This window comes from Salvelinus fontinalis, chromosome 12 (assembly GCF_029448725.1).
Source record: "Salvelinus fontinalis isolate EN_2023a chromosome 12, ASM2944872v1, whole genome shotgun sequence".
Lineage (NCBI taxonomy): Eukaryota > Metazoa > Chordata > Actinopteri > Salmoniformes > Salmonidae > Salvelinus > Salvelinus fontinalis.
The window spans coordinates 43,833,071-43,846,087 of record NC_074676.1 but is presented as its reverse complement, the minus strand read 5'-3'; the positions used below and the strand labels follow the sequence as shown (position 1 = coordinate 43,846,087).

The following is a 13,017-nucleotide window of genomic DNA, read 5'->3' as shown; positions in this document are numbered from 1 at the left end:
TGTTTGCGAGAGCTGCTTCTGAATGCTAAACCTTCGGTAATGAACACCAGAGATCATGAAACAGAACCCTAATGACTTCTGCCTGTCACATGTCATAAGATTACCCAACTGCCCCCAAAATCACAACCCCACATAACTAAAGACTAATACTCCCCATCACCTTATCTGAAATTAAAGTGGGAGGAAGCTGCCTTCCTGACGTTACTCAAAACATGGATGTGTATCAGGGAGCAGTGACCTGACAGTTGTTAAGGGTAGTAGAGGGAGCGGAGAGAGCCTCAGTGTGCTATCTTACAATGACCCCATACTAAAGATTTTGTCTGGGCGGTTTCACGCGATGGAAAACAGGGGGGGGGGGGGACGACTGGAGTTCTTCATCTTGGCAGGAGAACGAGGGCTCCCAGTTTGGTCTCGACTGTCGCTATAGTGACAAAGATCGGCTGAAAGCATTATGGGAACAAAAATAAACACTGCTACAGTACAAGAGCAAGTGCCCCACCCACACCAGGCCGTCAGACTAACAGTAATCACAAGAGTCATGTGGCTGTTGACATTGCTGGCCCGCCAGGCGCTAATGCATCATAACATGATCGCTTCCAGAGAAGGCGCCAGTTGGGAATAATCACAGAGGGGGCGGTCAAGCCCTTGGGGGCGGCACACCTCCCCTTAACAGCAGACAGAAACAGATCAAATACACCCACACGTCTTCTAAAGAAATCCAACCCCTGACTCCAAATGTCACAATACACTGACCTGCATCCAGGATGCCCTGGGCCAGGATGGCCCCGAACTTGGCCATGACGTCATCGTGCTTGTCGTTGATGACCTTGGAGTAGAGCTGCCGGAACTGGTTCACCTGTGTGTCGGAAAAATAACAATAAGACTCAACCCCATTGTTCAGTTCTTTTGGTGGGTCTCCACATTACAATTTAACATTCTTATTAAAAGGACATCTTTAGCAGCATATGTTAAACATTTATTCTGCCACGTTGCTTTGGTTCTGATTAAGTCAATGAGCACGCCAGGGCCCACAAGCAGGAGATGCCCTTACCCCCACCTTTAATAATATTAAAAACAGGTTAAAACACGTTGACGAGAGCCACTGTTGGTGGAAGCTAAGGACTAACTCAGTATTTTTGATTCTAGAAATACTTATGTTTCTCTAACTCACTTTTTACTGAGAGAAATAAGCCATGACAACCGCTTGAACAGGCTATATTTTAGCTTCACTATTTGGAGAATAGCGACACATACATCTATAATAAGAAAAGGGTACATAGCTAAAACACTACCACTCATATTACCATGTAACATATGTAAAGGGAAATTAAAATGTGACGGAAGTGATCCACCTGTGGGGCACATAGAACAGATCTACTGCATCTTAGACTTCCTTTCAATGAGAATGACAGCTCTATAACTCACATTTCTATGAGTTTGGTCGGGGTCATCCAAAAAAAAGTGACATATTGCAGCTTTAAAACCAGTCTCTCTTGAACAAGTGTAGTGCATCCTGCTGTTTCTAGTTTAAAACCAGTCTCTCTTGAACAAGTGTAGTGCCTCCTGCTGTTTCTACTTTAAAACCAGTCTCTCTTGAACAATCTCACACCTCCCCAAGCACTCAGCTGAAAGTTCAAAACACTGAGACAGCTTTTGGCTAGGACCCAGAGCCTCCACGGGGGTTAGGGTTCATCAGGAGAGAAGTAGAGGACTGGACTCAAAATAGAGAACATTTCTATAGGCTAGAATCACATTAACAGATGATTCCATTAGCCAATCAACTTCAAGATATTTTAGTCTGTGAATAACAAAGTTACTTGTGGACAATTTCTCAAATAAATGTGGGCTGTGATTGAGATTAGCTGTTTCTCTGGTAAATGTGGGCTGTGAATGAGATGAGGTGTTTCTCTGGTAAATGTGGGCTGTGAATGAGATGGTCTGTTTCTCTGGTAAATGTGGGCTGTGAATGAGATGGTCTGTTTCTCTGGTAAATGTGGGCTGTGAATGAGATGAGCTGTTTCTCTGGTAAATGTGGGCTGTGATTGAGATGAGCTGTTTCTCTGGTAAATGTGGGCTGTGAATGAGATGAGCTGTTTCTCTGGTAAATGTGGGCTGTGAATGAGATGAGCTGTTTCTCTGGTAAATGTGGGCTGTGAATGAGATGGTCTGTTTCTCTGGTAAATGTGGGCTGTGAATGAGATGGTCTGTTTCTCTGGTAAATGTGGGCTGTGAATGAGATGGTCTGTTTCTCTGGTAAATGTGGGCTGTGAATGAGATGGTCTGTTTCTCTGGTAAATGTGGGCTGTGAATGAGATGGTCTGTTTCTCTGGTAAATGTGGGCTGTGAATGAGATGGTCTGTTTCTCTGGTAAATGTGGGCTGTGAATGAGATGGTCTGTTTCTCTGGTAAATGTGGGCTGTGAATGAGATGGGCTATTTCTCTGGTAAATGTGGGCTGTGAATGAGATGGTCTGTTTCTCTGGTAAATGTGGGCTGTGAATGAGATGGGCTATTTCTCATTCACCCACCTTGGGACAGGTGACCTCGGTCTGTTGGATCATGATGAGGGCAGAGGAGATGAGGGCACCCTGTCTCACGTAGTTCACTGGGTCGTTGGTCATAGGTTCCAGCAGGTTGATGGCCTCCTGAGAAAGGAAAAAGGAAAATAGAACTTGTCAATCACAATAAAATACACAAATTAAACTAACAACTAGATGACTACTTGACCAGCAAACCCTAAAGATGAGAGGTTATCGTGCTGAGTCGCTTAGAGTAAGTAAATAGGGAATAGCACCAAACCTCATCTAAGTACGAGTGCAGTACTACCGGAGTATAAGCCCCAGCTCCTTAAGGGAGGTCAACGGTGAACTCTCTCAGCCTGGCTCAGAAACCTCTGGCCCAGTGTTTGGACCAGTGCTCTTATGGGTATTAAGAGGTAAGAGGTGCTAGCTCAACCGCTTGGCACGCTTACCAGGGGTGGGCTCAGCTGTACCAGGAAAAACCTTAGCATTCAGCATTGAAGATCCAAGATGAGACCTACAATCACTTCAGATCTCTATCAGATTCATAGACTGAAACCTTTTTGTCCTTAAAATGATTTATTTATTTACACTGCATATTAAAACCATATAAAAGGATGAGTGAGCATCCCCTGAAAACTACACAAAACAAAAAGCTTTAAGAACTGAACTCAGAATCTGTTATCTTTGGTTTTAGAATCTTTGCCAGGGCAAGCAGAGCGGAGAGCTGTGGCGTGTGGGGAGCGATGGCGTAGGAGGGGCACTGGTGGAGCCCTGGCTACCACATCCCCTTCCTGATTGGTTGGCGGTAGTGGTGTAACGGTACACGTATTCGTAACAAATCGTTCGGTACAGGGACCTTGGTTGGGTCCGCACTGTGAACCCGAATGAATACATAATAAAAATACATTTTAAAACACACTAGGCCTATAGGCTAGACCTACACTGCGTTGTATGCCTCTTATTGGGTAAATCTGATCTGGGAAAAAAAAACAACTAGAGCCTATGAGCACATTGTAATCAAAATTCAAATCTTTACTGGCGCATTTCAAAACGATCCTTTAGTGAAGTGCAGCCGGGAACTAGTTCTGTATGATGGGGAGTGGTAGGGAACGTTTTGGCTTCCCAGATTACCACGGCGATGGACAGAGAGTTGTGGATAAGACATTAACAGTATGGGGGCATCCCAGTGCTTGAGGAGTCACTACAAACCCGTGTTCAATCCCAGGCTGTGTCACAACCAGCCGTGACCGGGAGTCTCATAGGGTGGCGCACAATTGGCCCAGTGTCGTCCGGGTTAGGGGAGGGTTTGGCCGGGGGGGGGGGCTTTCCTTGGCTCATCGCACTCTAGCGACTCCTTGTGGAGGGCCGGACGCCTGTAGGGTGACTTCGGTTGTCAGTTAAACTGTGTTTCCTCCGACACATTGGAGCAGCTGGCTTACGGGTTAAGTGGGCTCCCCCTTCCCGCTGGGGAGTTGCATTGATGAGTCAAGATTGTAATTGGATCGTAATTCGATATCACAAAATTGGGGAGAAAAAGGTGGCAAAAAATTACTAATAAATTCATAATTCGATTTTTTTAAAGTAACAGCACGTCGACACTGCTCAACGAGAATAACCTTTGCAGAGTGGCGTGTGTAGATAGCTTGTTGTTGTCGGCCAATCACAAGTCGTCAAAGCGGCATAACAGTCATAGGGCCTCTGTGTGTGGCAAAGCAAGTTAGGAGACTATCTAATGAATAATGTGGAAATTGGGGAGAAGTCTGTCCATAATAAAACGATGCTCTGCCTTCTTAACACTATCAACAAGGCAGGTCCTACAGACCCTGGTTGTTGCACCTGGACTACTGTTCAGTCATGTGCCACAAAAGGTGGCCTTGGGAAAATTGCAGTTGGCTCAGAACAGGGCAGCACGGCTGGCCCTTAAAAGTACAGGGAGAACTAACATTGATGACATGCATGTAAATCTCTCATGGCTCAAAGTGGAAGAGAGATTGACATCATCATTACTTGTTTTTGTAAGAGGTGTTGACAAGCTGAAGATAGAGCTGTCTGTTTAAAATACTAGCACACAGCTCGGACACCCATGCATACCCCTCAAGACATGCCACCAGAGGTCTCTTCACTGTCCCCAAGTCCAGAACAGAGTATGAGAGGCACACAGCACTACGTAGAGCTATGACTCAGGCACATGCATACACACATGATAACATACACACTATACACAGACGTGCACATGGATTTTGTGTTGTAGATATGTGGTAGTGGAGTATGGGCCTGAGGGCACACAGTGTGTTGTGAATTCTGTAATTAATGTATTGTAACGTTTTTTAAATTGTATAACTGCCTAAATTGTGCCTGACCCCAGGAAGAATAGCTGCTGCCTTGGCAGGAACTAATGGGGATCCATAATAAATACAAGCACAAAATAATCAACGTAAAACAGAATTAAAATGGAATAAAAAAAATGTAATGAGAAAGATACGCTACAACAACCAAGAGCCAACAGGTAGGTTGCTACTTAATAATCTGAATGGAGTTGTTATTTTTAACTGTAGGACAAGGAGGAAGCGCATGCAGTCTCAATTAGCCTAGCGAGCTAGCTTAGCTAACTTGCTTCTAAAATCGGCTTGATGCAGTCAAGACGGGTCTTACGTAATCATATTTTATAATAAATAATCTAGCTATGACAAGCTAGAAATGAGTCGGCTTGGTATGCTTGATATTTTCTTCTGTTTTTTTAGCGTTGATTGACGTCTCTCTGAATCTCCTTCCCCGTGCCACTTGCTCACAGTAAACACACCGCAAGGCCATTTCTCCGCCTGCTAGAGTTTCCCTCTCTTGCGCTTCATCAGCTCTGGTTAATAAAGTAACTTACAAATGTACTTTTCTACTGCTTCCCTCACCTCGGATAGAGTCTGGATCCGACCAGGTCTATACGGAACCAGTCTAGTTGTCCTCGGGTCCGTTTGGAACAGGTATTAATATTAAAACAATTATTTATGTAGATCGTGTTCGGGTGGGAAAGACCCAGGTCCATTTCAAAACGGGTCCAACAACCTCAACCTTAGTCAGTTGAGGTTTCAATTGAGAGTATTAAGTTCAATCAGCAGAGCTGGCTGATGCAGCACATGGCATACAGGGGCCTCAGTAGTACTGAAGGGTGACATCACTCCTTCGGGCTTGATGAAAGTTCTACACTGTCAGAGGTTTAAATATATTGATTGAGTCAAACAAAACAGCTGCTATTACTTGTCTATTTGAAATGTATAGAATATCTAATGTCAAGCGTGAAAAGGACTGCATAGTCACTCAGAAGAATGAATCATTTGAATGTTTACACGAGGCTGGTAAAAATACATTTAAAAAGTGGCTTCTCACGCAGACTGCATTTTCTACCCAATTCGTCAAACCCCCAAAATTGCGTGTCGCATAAATTTTCATGATGCCGCACACCTTTGTATTGACGGATAGGGAGCGTGAAATAGGTTCCAATCCAACTCGCTTTCCTCTGCATGTTTTTACCCAATACCAGTCAGCAAAAACCCAAAATTACAGGGCAATAAAAAATAATATCCAAACCCTCAGGATGTATAAATGACAGAGAGTATGAGCTCCATATGTAATAGCTAGCTGAGCCACTTCTCCAGCCACAACACCATTCCACTCACCGAAGGGCGGAGCTAAGCGTACTGGAGGACTGGCTGTGTGAAGACTGGAGTCCTGGTCTGGCCCAGTCCAGTGTAGGACTATAACGTTCTCCCTCTGGGCACCAAGGCCCAGGTGTAATGGGCTGTGACTCTGTTTGGGCTTTGGGCACCTGAGAGTGACCAGTCTACATCATTAAGCAGTTCTGGGCCTGGCGGCAGCGTCTTCTCCCCCCCTTTCCCTGACCACAATGTCCTCGTCTGGCCGACAGGGTACAGCTCAGTGGCGATATGCCAACCAAACAGAAACCGAACTGCGCAATATATCAAATGTATGTCAGCATTTTGTTTCATTTATTACACTCTGGATCGACGTGTACGTCAACGTGTTCCAGCTCCCGCCAATATCCAGCAACTTCGCACAGCTATTGAAGAGGAGTGGGACAACATTCCTTAGGCCACAATCAACAGCCTGATCAACTGTATGAGAAGGAGATGTGTCGCGCTGCATGAGGCAAATGGTGGTCACACCAGATACTGACTGGTTTTCTGATCCATGCCACTAAAAACAAAAAAAAATCTGTGACCAACATTTGAAATCAACAGATGAATGAATGTATTTCAATTGACTGATTGACCTTAGGAATAGTAACTCGGTAAAATCTTTGAAAATGTTTTGTGGTTCAGGATAACATTTTCTGACAGAGAAGCCGTTGTTTTAGCAGCGTGGACTAGTAGTTAAACCTACTGAAGGCTTTTCATTTCAGATGAACCCCTGTGCTCAGCATAGGACATCAGTATCGGTGACAGACAAGGGACTACAAAGAACAAAAATGGCAATGAGGAAAAAGGAAAATTGCCATCAACGCATATTGCGTGGGCCAGATATAAGTCTTCATTATATGACCCAACAGAGGTCAGCAGGGATAGGCGGGCGTCGTCCTTCCTGGGTATCAACATTGGTGAAGCATGTCTTTAACAAGCAGTCCAAAAATAGAGACTCTGGCCACCGGTCAAACAGGCACATTCTAGGATCTCCCTGTAAAAAAAACTAGTGCACAAGCATTTTCACTACACCCGCAATAACATCTGCTAAATATGTGTATGTGACCAATAAAATGTGATTTTAAGAGTTGAATGCTTCAACAGCGTTGGTTCAGATTGGAGCCCCTCTAAGCCCAGTCTCCACATAGGAGCCACGCTAAATCCTATCCTGGCTGTGATTCTCGCTGTGTGCCAGGCATGATCATGGCCCCTATTCTAGCAGAGCGGTTTCCTCAGAGTCCTGCCACGTTATTCAGTCTGATAAGACACTAACAGCTGCTAGAAATTCCTCCGGGGGGCAGCTTCCCAGGTAGGATACAGTGGTATCCGTTTGTTTTGCATGGTGCGGCAGGCTCGGAGCCGTTACGGCAGGCTCGGAACCGGGAGGAGCTGGCTAGAAGGCGCTTTCCCAATATTGCATAGACCCTTTTGATTATCTCAGAATCACGAGATTGAATTAAGAAGTGTTTATTTTGGACTGGACAATGAAGTTGGCAGCTTGTTCACAGAGAAGTGAGGACGGGAGCGAGGTAGGGTCGGATAAGGAAGAGAGGGGCACTTACCTTGTTGCCTGTCCCGGCACAGCAGATGCCCAAGGCCATGGCGGCTCCGCAGCGCACATGGGGGTTGTAGCTCTCTGACAGGAGAGACACCACACTGGGGCATTGCTCTGGGGTCCTGTAGAAAGACACAGACAGAGAGAGAGAGAGACGATTATCGTTTATTTGATCTTTATTTAACCAGGTAGGCCAGTTGAGAACAGAGTTACACAAACAAACATACAGTTAATAAGTTATTCAATTACGATCATTGTTAGAGTCTGCAGTCTTGCCTCTTGTACAGATACAATGTAAACGTGGTTAATACAAAATCTATAACTAATATAATCATTATTAACTTTTTTGAAGAGACTGGGGTTGTGTCAACATTGCGGGTCATAGGAATGAATCCAATTGGACCAGGTCCAAGGCTTTAATATCATTACAGAATAATTGTTCAGGTGACAGGTGGCTCAAAGCTACAGCACAATAAAGGGATTGCAGCAACAGAACCGGTGATAGAGGGGGGAACTTGGGGTGGGGGGGGTGTACGGTGTGTGAAAAGGGGCAATGATTTATAGGTCTGACACCTCCGCAAGTCTTGATGAATTGTATCCGGGGCTGCTGCTGTATGAACAAGAGAAAACCTTGTGCGTAACCATTTTGCGAGATTGAAATCTTTGACTTGAAGTATAATGGCACAGGTCTAGAGCATAATGTTTTTTTTTAATCTCTGCTAAGCATAAATGGTTATTTCTTTGCTGACTGAAGTGAAGACTGAGCCAAGACAATTAAAACGTACAGCAGGGGAGACTCTGGCCTCTTAACTAGCCTACTACATTTGGCAAAATCCTTTTTAGTCTTACAAAAAGAACAGGCATGCTCAAACATAATGCCCATCCAACAGGCACTGTTAATAATGAATGATTTTTATATTTTAAAAATGATGATCAAGAACACCATTTAGGTGACGGGACGTTGGCAGAAAACTGTGCCCCATGGCAACTTACGGTGTAATTTTGCAGAATGTTACCTCAAGTCTAAACACTGCCAGTGTAAGTGAATATTCGGTCTAACCCTTCCAATCCACTACCGTCGACCATCGTGTTTTACATGTAAATGCCAGGGTTTCTTCCCTCATCACATTTTCCTGGTTTCCACAGGTCCAACCGTCTCATTGTGAGGAAACTCCTCACATGTTAATTTTGAACCAAGACCTTATACAAACTCCCAAGTCTGCAGCTGTGTCAAGATGGTTTCTTTAAACAATTTACACAACGTAATTATAGTTAACCCCCCCCCCCCCCCTACAATAGCACCCTAACAGGAGTATTGGGTGAGAAAATAGAGGTAAGAGCAGGGTGGGATGTAGATTTTGGACCCTAACATCATCTTTACTTAAGGCTCAAAGTGCCGTTAGGGTAAGGGCCATTTGCCATTAGGCGCTTGAGATCTGAAGTGAATTTAAATGGGCTCTATTCTAAGAGTAAAGTGGGAACGGAGAGCAAGTGGATCTGTGCCCATCTGCCTGTTACTGGGACAAGAAATGTAGGTTCTTAAAGAGCAACTGAAGGCAATAAACAACTTATCATCGGATAGAAAACAGCCTCTGTGGCATCGATATTAATCAGAAACATTTAATCTACTATCAAAATTGACTACAAAGTGTAAAGAGGATGGTTTTGGTCAAAGTCAGTCTCGTCCAAAACAGAGTTTTGTAAGTGAGTTCGTCATGATTTAGGGTTGTGGATTTCATTTCGACAATGTTCACTAACACAGGATACACAGCTTCGGTGATTGAGCTCTTTCCAATCCTACTGCAGAATACAATGAGACAGACCTACCCAGAGGATCTGTCTTTGGTTTTACTTGAGAGAAACACTGCACCAAACAACTCAGCTCAGGGGTTCCCAAACTTTTGTCGTCCACAAACCCATTTTGATGTGAAAATTCTGAAAATTGTATGCAATTAACAGCCAATGTTTAATTTTTTGTATATATATATATATATTTATTTTCGGGGCTATGGCAGTCAATTACAAAACATTCTAACAGTATTTCTGATTTTTTTAACTCACGATACATACTTTTAATGTGGGGCTAGGACAGTCAATTGCAAATGAGTCTGACAATGTCTCATCTCACCACCACTGATGAGATGGGTGTGTTTGATGCATGTCAGAACTTCTCAAAGTGAGGGGGCATGGGGTCAACAGCGCGCACCTCATCTCTGCGGTCACATCCCACCTGGATCGATATATTTGGTTTTAATGCAGACGAGAGCACTGATGAATTCAGCGTCACACAGATATGAGCTGCCGAAGGGTACCGTGAGTTTTAACGCTCTGAGTGAGACGGCAGGGTATTTATTCCCTTCGAGTCAGGAACCAAAACACCTGTGAATGCTTTGTCTGCAGCACTCGGTCACACGACAGTTCGAAAGGCCACACTTGAATCATTCCGATTCAAGAGCCACAGTCAAGTGTGCCCTTTGCCCACAATCTAAGGGCATTGATTGAATTGATCTTTAAGATTTCAATACTTTTCATTTAGATTTTTAGGGTTAACCACATTACAACAATTTTAAGATAAAGATGATATATAAAAACATTCATTATTTTGGAAATTCTCCCACAAACCCCATTTTCATATGACCCCTAGTTTGGGAACCACTGCCGTAGCTAGATGTAAAATTTTGCGACTAAAACATCCTCGTCAAAAAAAATCCTAATTAATTACAGATTCCTTTGGGCATCTTAGATTCATTCTGACTATTTTGAGGAAGTGATACTGGCTTTATTCCATCCACCTAATCATCCTCAGCTTCCAATTGGCTCATTCATCCCCCCTCTTCTCCCCTGTAACTATTCCCCAGGTCGTTGCTGTAAATGAGAATGTGTTACTGCAATGCAAACCAGTTGCCTGTTGTAGCCTGTGCAACGCGTTCCAGTGTGTCATTCAGTGAAACTTCCTGAGAAATTCCTGCCAAACCGGTCAGCTAAATTAAACATGTTTTATTCATATTTGGTCACAAGAAAGGGAATGCAATTACAACTGGTCAGGAACAAATACTACCTGAGAAAGAGGGATTTCATCAGAAGTAGTGGTAACTTCACAAATCACTTCTTACTCAAATCACTACAATGTGTGTTACATTATCAACATTGGAAATGTATTACAGCATAGCCTATGGTAATGTCTTGAATTAGGGAATCTGTCAAGACAGAGGCAAACAGCCACTATGGGATGAGGTCAGCAGCATTATATTGAGCGTGTTATCCAGCCTGCTATGCTGTAAAAAGGCAGTTGGATAAGACCAACACTGCATGGACGGTAAAACCGATGAGGATATTACCATATGCCTTCAGATTTCCCAGAAAGGTTCAGTTCTCCGTAATGGTCATTGAGAGTCTATCAGTTAGGTTTTAATCGTCATTCACCCGAAAAACGATAGGCGGTAAACCAATCCTTTTAAAAAATTTTTTTTTAAAAACAGGCCCCTCAGCCTTTTCCAAAAAACAAGCATAATCATCAACGTCGCAAATCCCTCTCCATGACTCCCATGCCACTAACTCACAAAAAAAACGTCAAAATAGCGCAGCTCAACCAGAAAATGTGACGCGTCCCTGCAATTGAAGACGTCCTTTATGTTTCTCAGAGAAAACCTCATTGGTTTAATGGCGTGAAGAGGCCAGGAGGACGTGATAATTATCAAGCGGCTTAAGAAAGCTCAGAGGAATATGGATCCCTTTTGCCGCACACTGAACACATTGTAAACATTATTACGGTTGCGCTACTGGTCAAACCATATTTGCATGACTAGTAGCCCTTCAAACCAAAAACAGGCAGTCTGGATTTTAAAACAAATTAAAACTAGTGTCAAACCAACTGAAAATTCCACGTAGAAATATTTGTTATAGATCTGCCATTCTCATTCAAAGGAAGTCTAAGGAGCGATAGATCAGTTCTACGTGCACTTTTCTATGATTTCCATTTTAAAGTTTCGTTTTTACGTCTTTCACTTTCGGTTTTGTACACCAGCTTCCAACAGCTGAAAATACAATATTTTTGGTTACGGAAAATATATTTCACATCGGTTTGATGCTACAATGATTCTCTACACTATAAGCAAGGATATTTGTCACAAACTGAAATTAGGCTATTAGAATTTTAGCAACCAGGCAATGGCGGAGCGAATTCGGTATAGTGCATCTTTAAAATGTAATCCAAGTAGAATCGCTAGCTGAAATCAGACACTACATTAAGCCCCTTACATACCGACCAAACTGGCCGTATTGCTAAATAAAATGTACACATACATGTCATTCAATCATTTCATCTACTAAAATACAACTATTTTATACGCTTGACGTGCTGCGTCAAGTCCCGCCCTTTCCCATCTCCTCATTGGTTTTTACAAGCATATACCCACGTGGGTGATTGAAAGATGAACGAGATCCACACTCCAATCTATTCTTTGAGGGCTGTGGCCAAGCACAGTCTTTGCTGTTAGGTTCGACAGGTATATAGTCCATTGTATGACTAAGCCAGTGGCAAAACTGTCAATACCACATATACTATCCATTAAAAAAAATGTTTAGCAAAATATGAATGAGGTTAAGGCAAATAAGATCTTTCCAATGAGCCAATGCTTTATACATTTAAGGTTTACGATCATTGTTTGGTAATGCCAAGTCTTGAGGTTGAATATGTGTTTTGCTTTGCTACCGTAGCAATATAAATGATCGACAAGATGGTGCCGACAGACACGGTTGCCCTGTTTCTAGCTACTTTTTGGGGATTGTGTGCATTATTGTATTTCTAGATATTTCTCCACTGTTTTGTGCTAGAAACATAAGCATTGACTGCACCGGCAATATCTGCAAATCTGTGTACACAACCAATAAACTTTGATTTGATAACATTTGGAGTTAATAAACATTGCTCCGAGAGGCGGCAGGTAGCCTAGTTGTTTGAGCGTTGGTGGATCGAATCCCCGAGCTGACAAGGTATAAAATGTAAAAAGAATATGCCCCTGAACAAGGCAGTTAACCCACTGTTCCCCGGTAGGCCGTCATTGTAAATAAGAATGTGTTCTTAACTGACTTGCCTAGTTAAATAAAGGTTAAAAGGGGGAAAAAAACCTAGTCAATTGTACAACTGAATGCATTCAATCGAAAATGTGTCTTCCGCATTTAATGGAAGACACACAGGCTGTGTGCGTGTGCACCTAACATGTTTCGTTTCACCAGACGTCCTGACGGTGTCC

At 43.2% G+C, this 13,017-nt stretch overlaps 1 protein-coding gene across 3 annotated transcripts in view; it reads right to left on the bottom strand.

The window, feature by feature from the left end:
• psmd1 (proteasome 26S subunit, non-ATPase 1) overlaps window positions 1–13,017 on the bottom strand; it is a 64,294-nt gene that overhangs the window by 17,170 nt on the left and 34,107 nt on the right. For all 3 annotated transcript variants that reach the window (XM_055940891.1, XM_055940892.1, XM_055940893.1), the window contains exons 17-19: window positions 7,773–7,887; window positions 2,528–2,644; window positions 754–856 (exon numbers count right to left, since the gene is read on the bottom strand). In XM_055940891.1, the coding sequence (XP_055796866.1) occupies window positions 754–856; window positions 2,528–2,644; window positions 7,773–7,887 (335 nt within the window). The remainder of the gene's footprint in view (window positions 1–753; window positions 857–2,527; window positions 2,645–7,772; window positions 7,888–13,017) is intronic.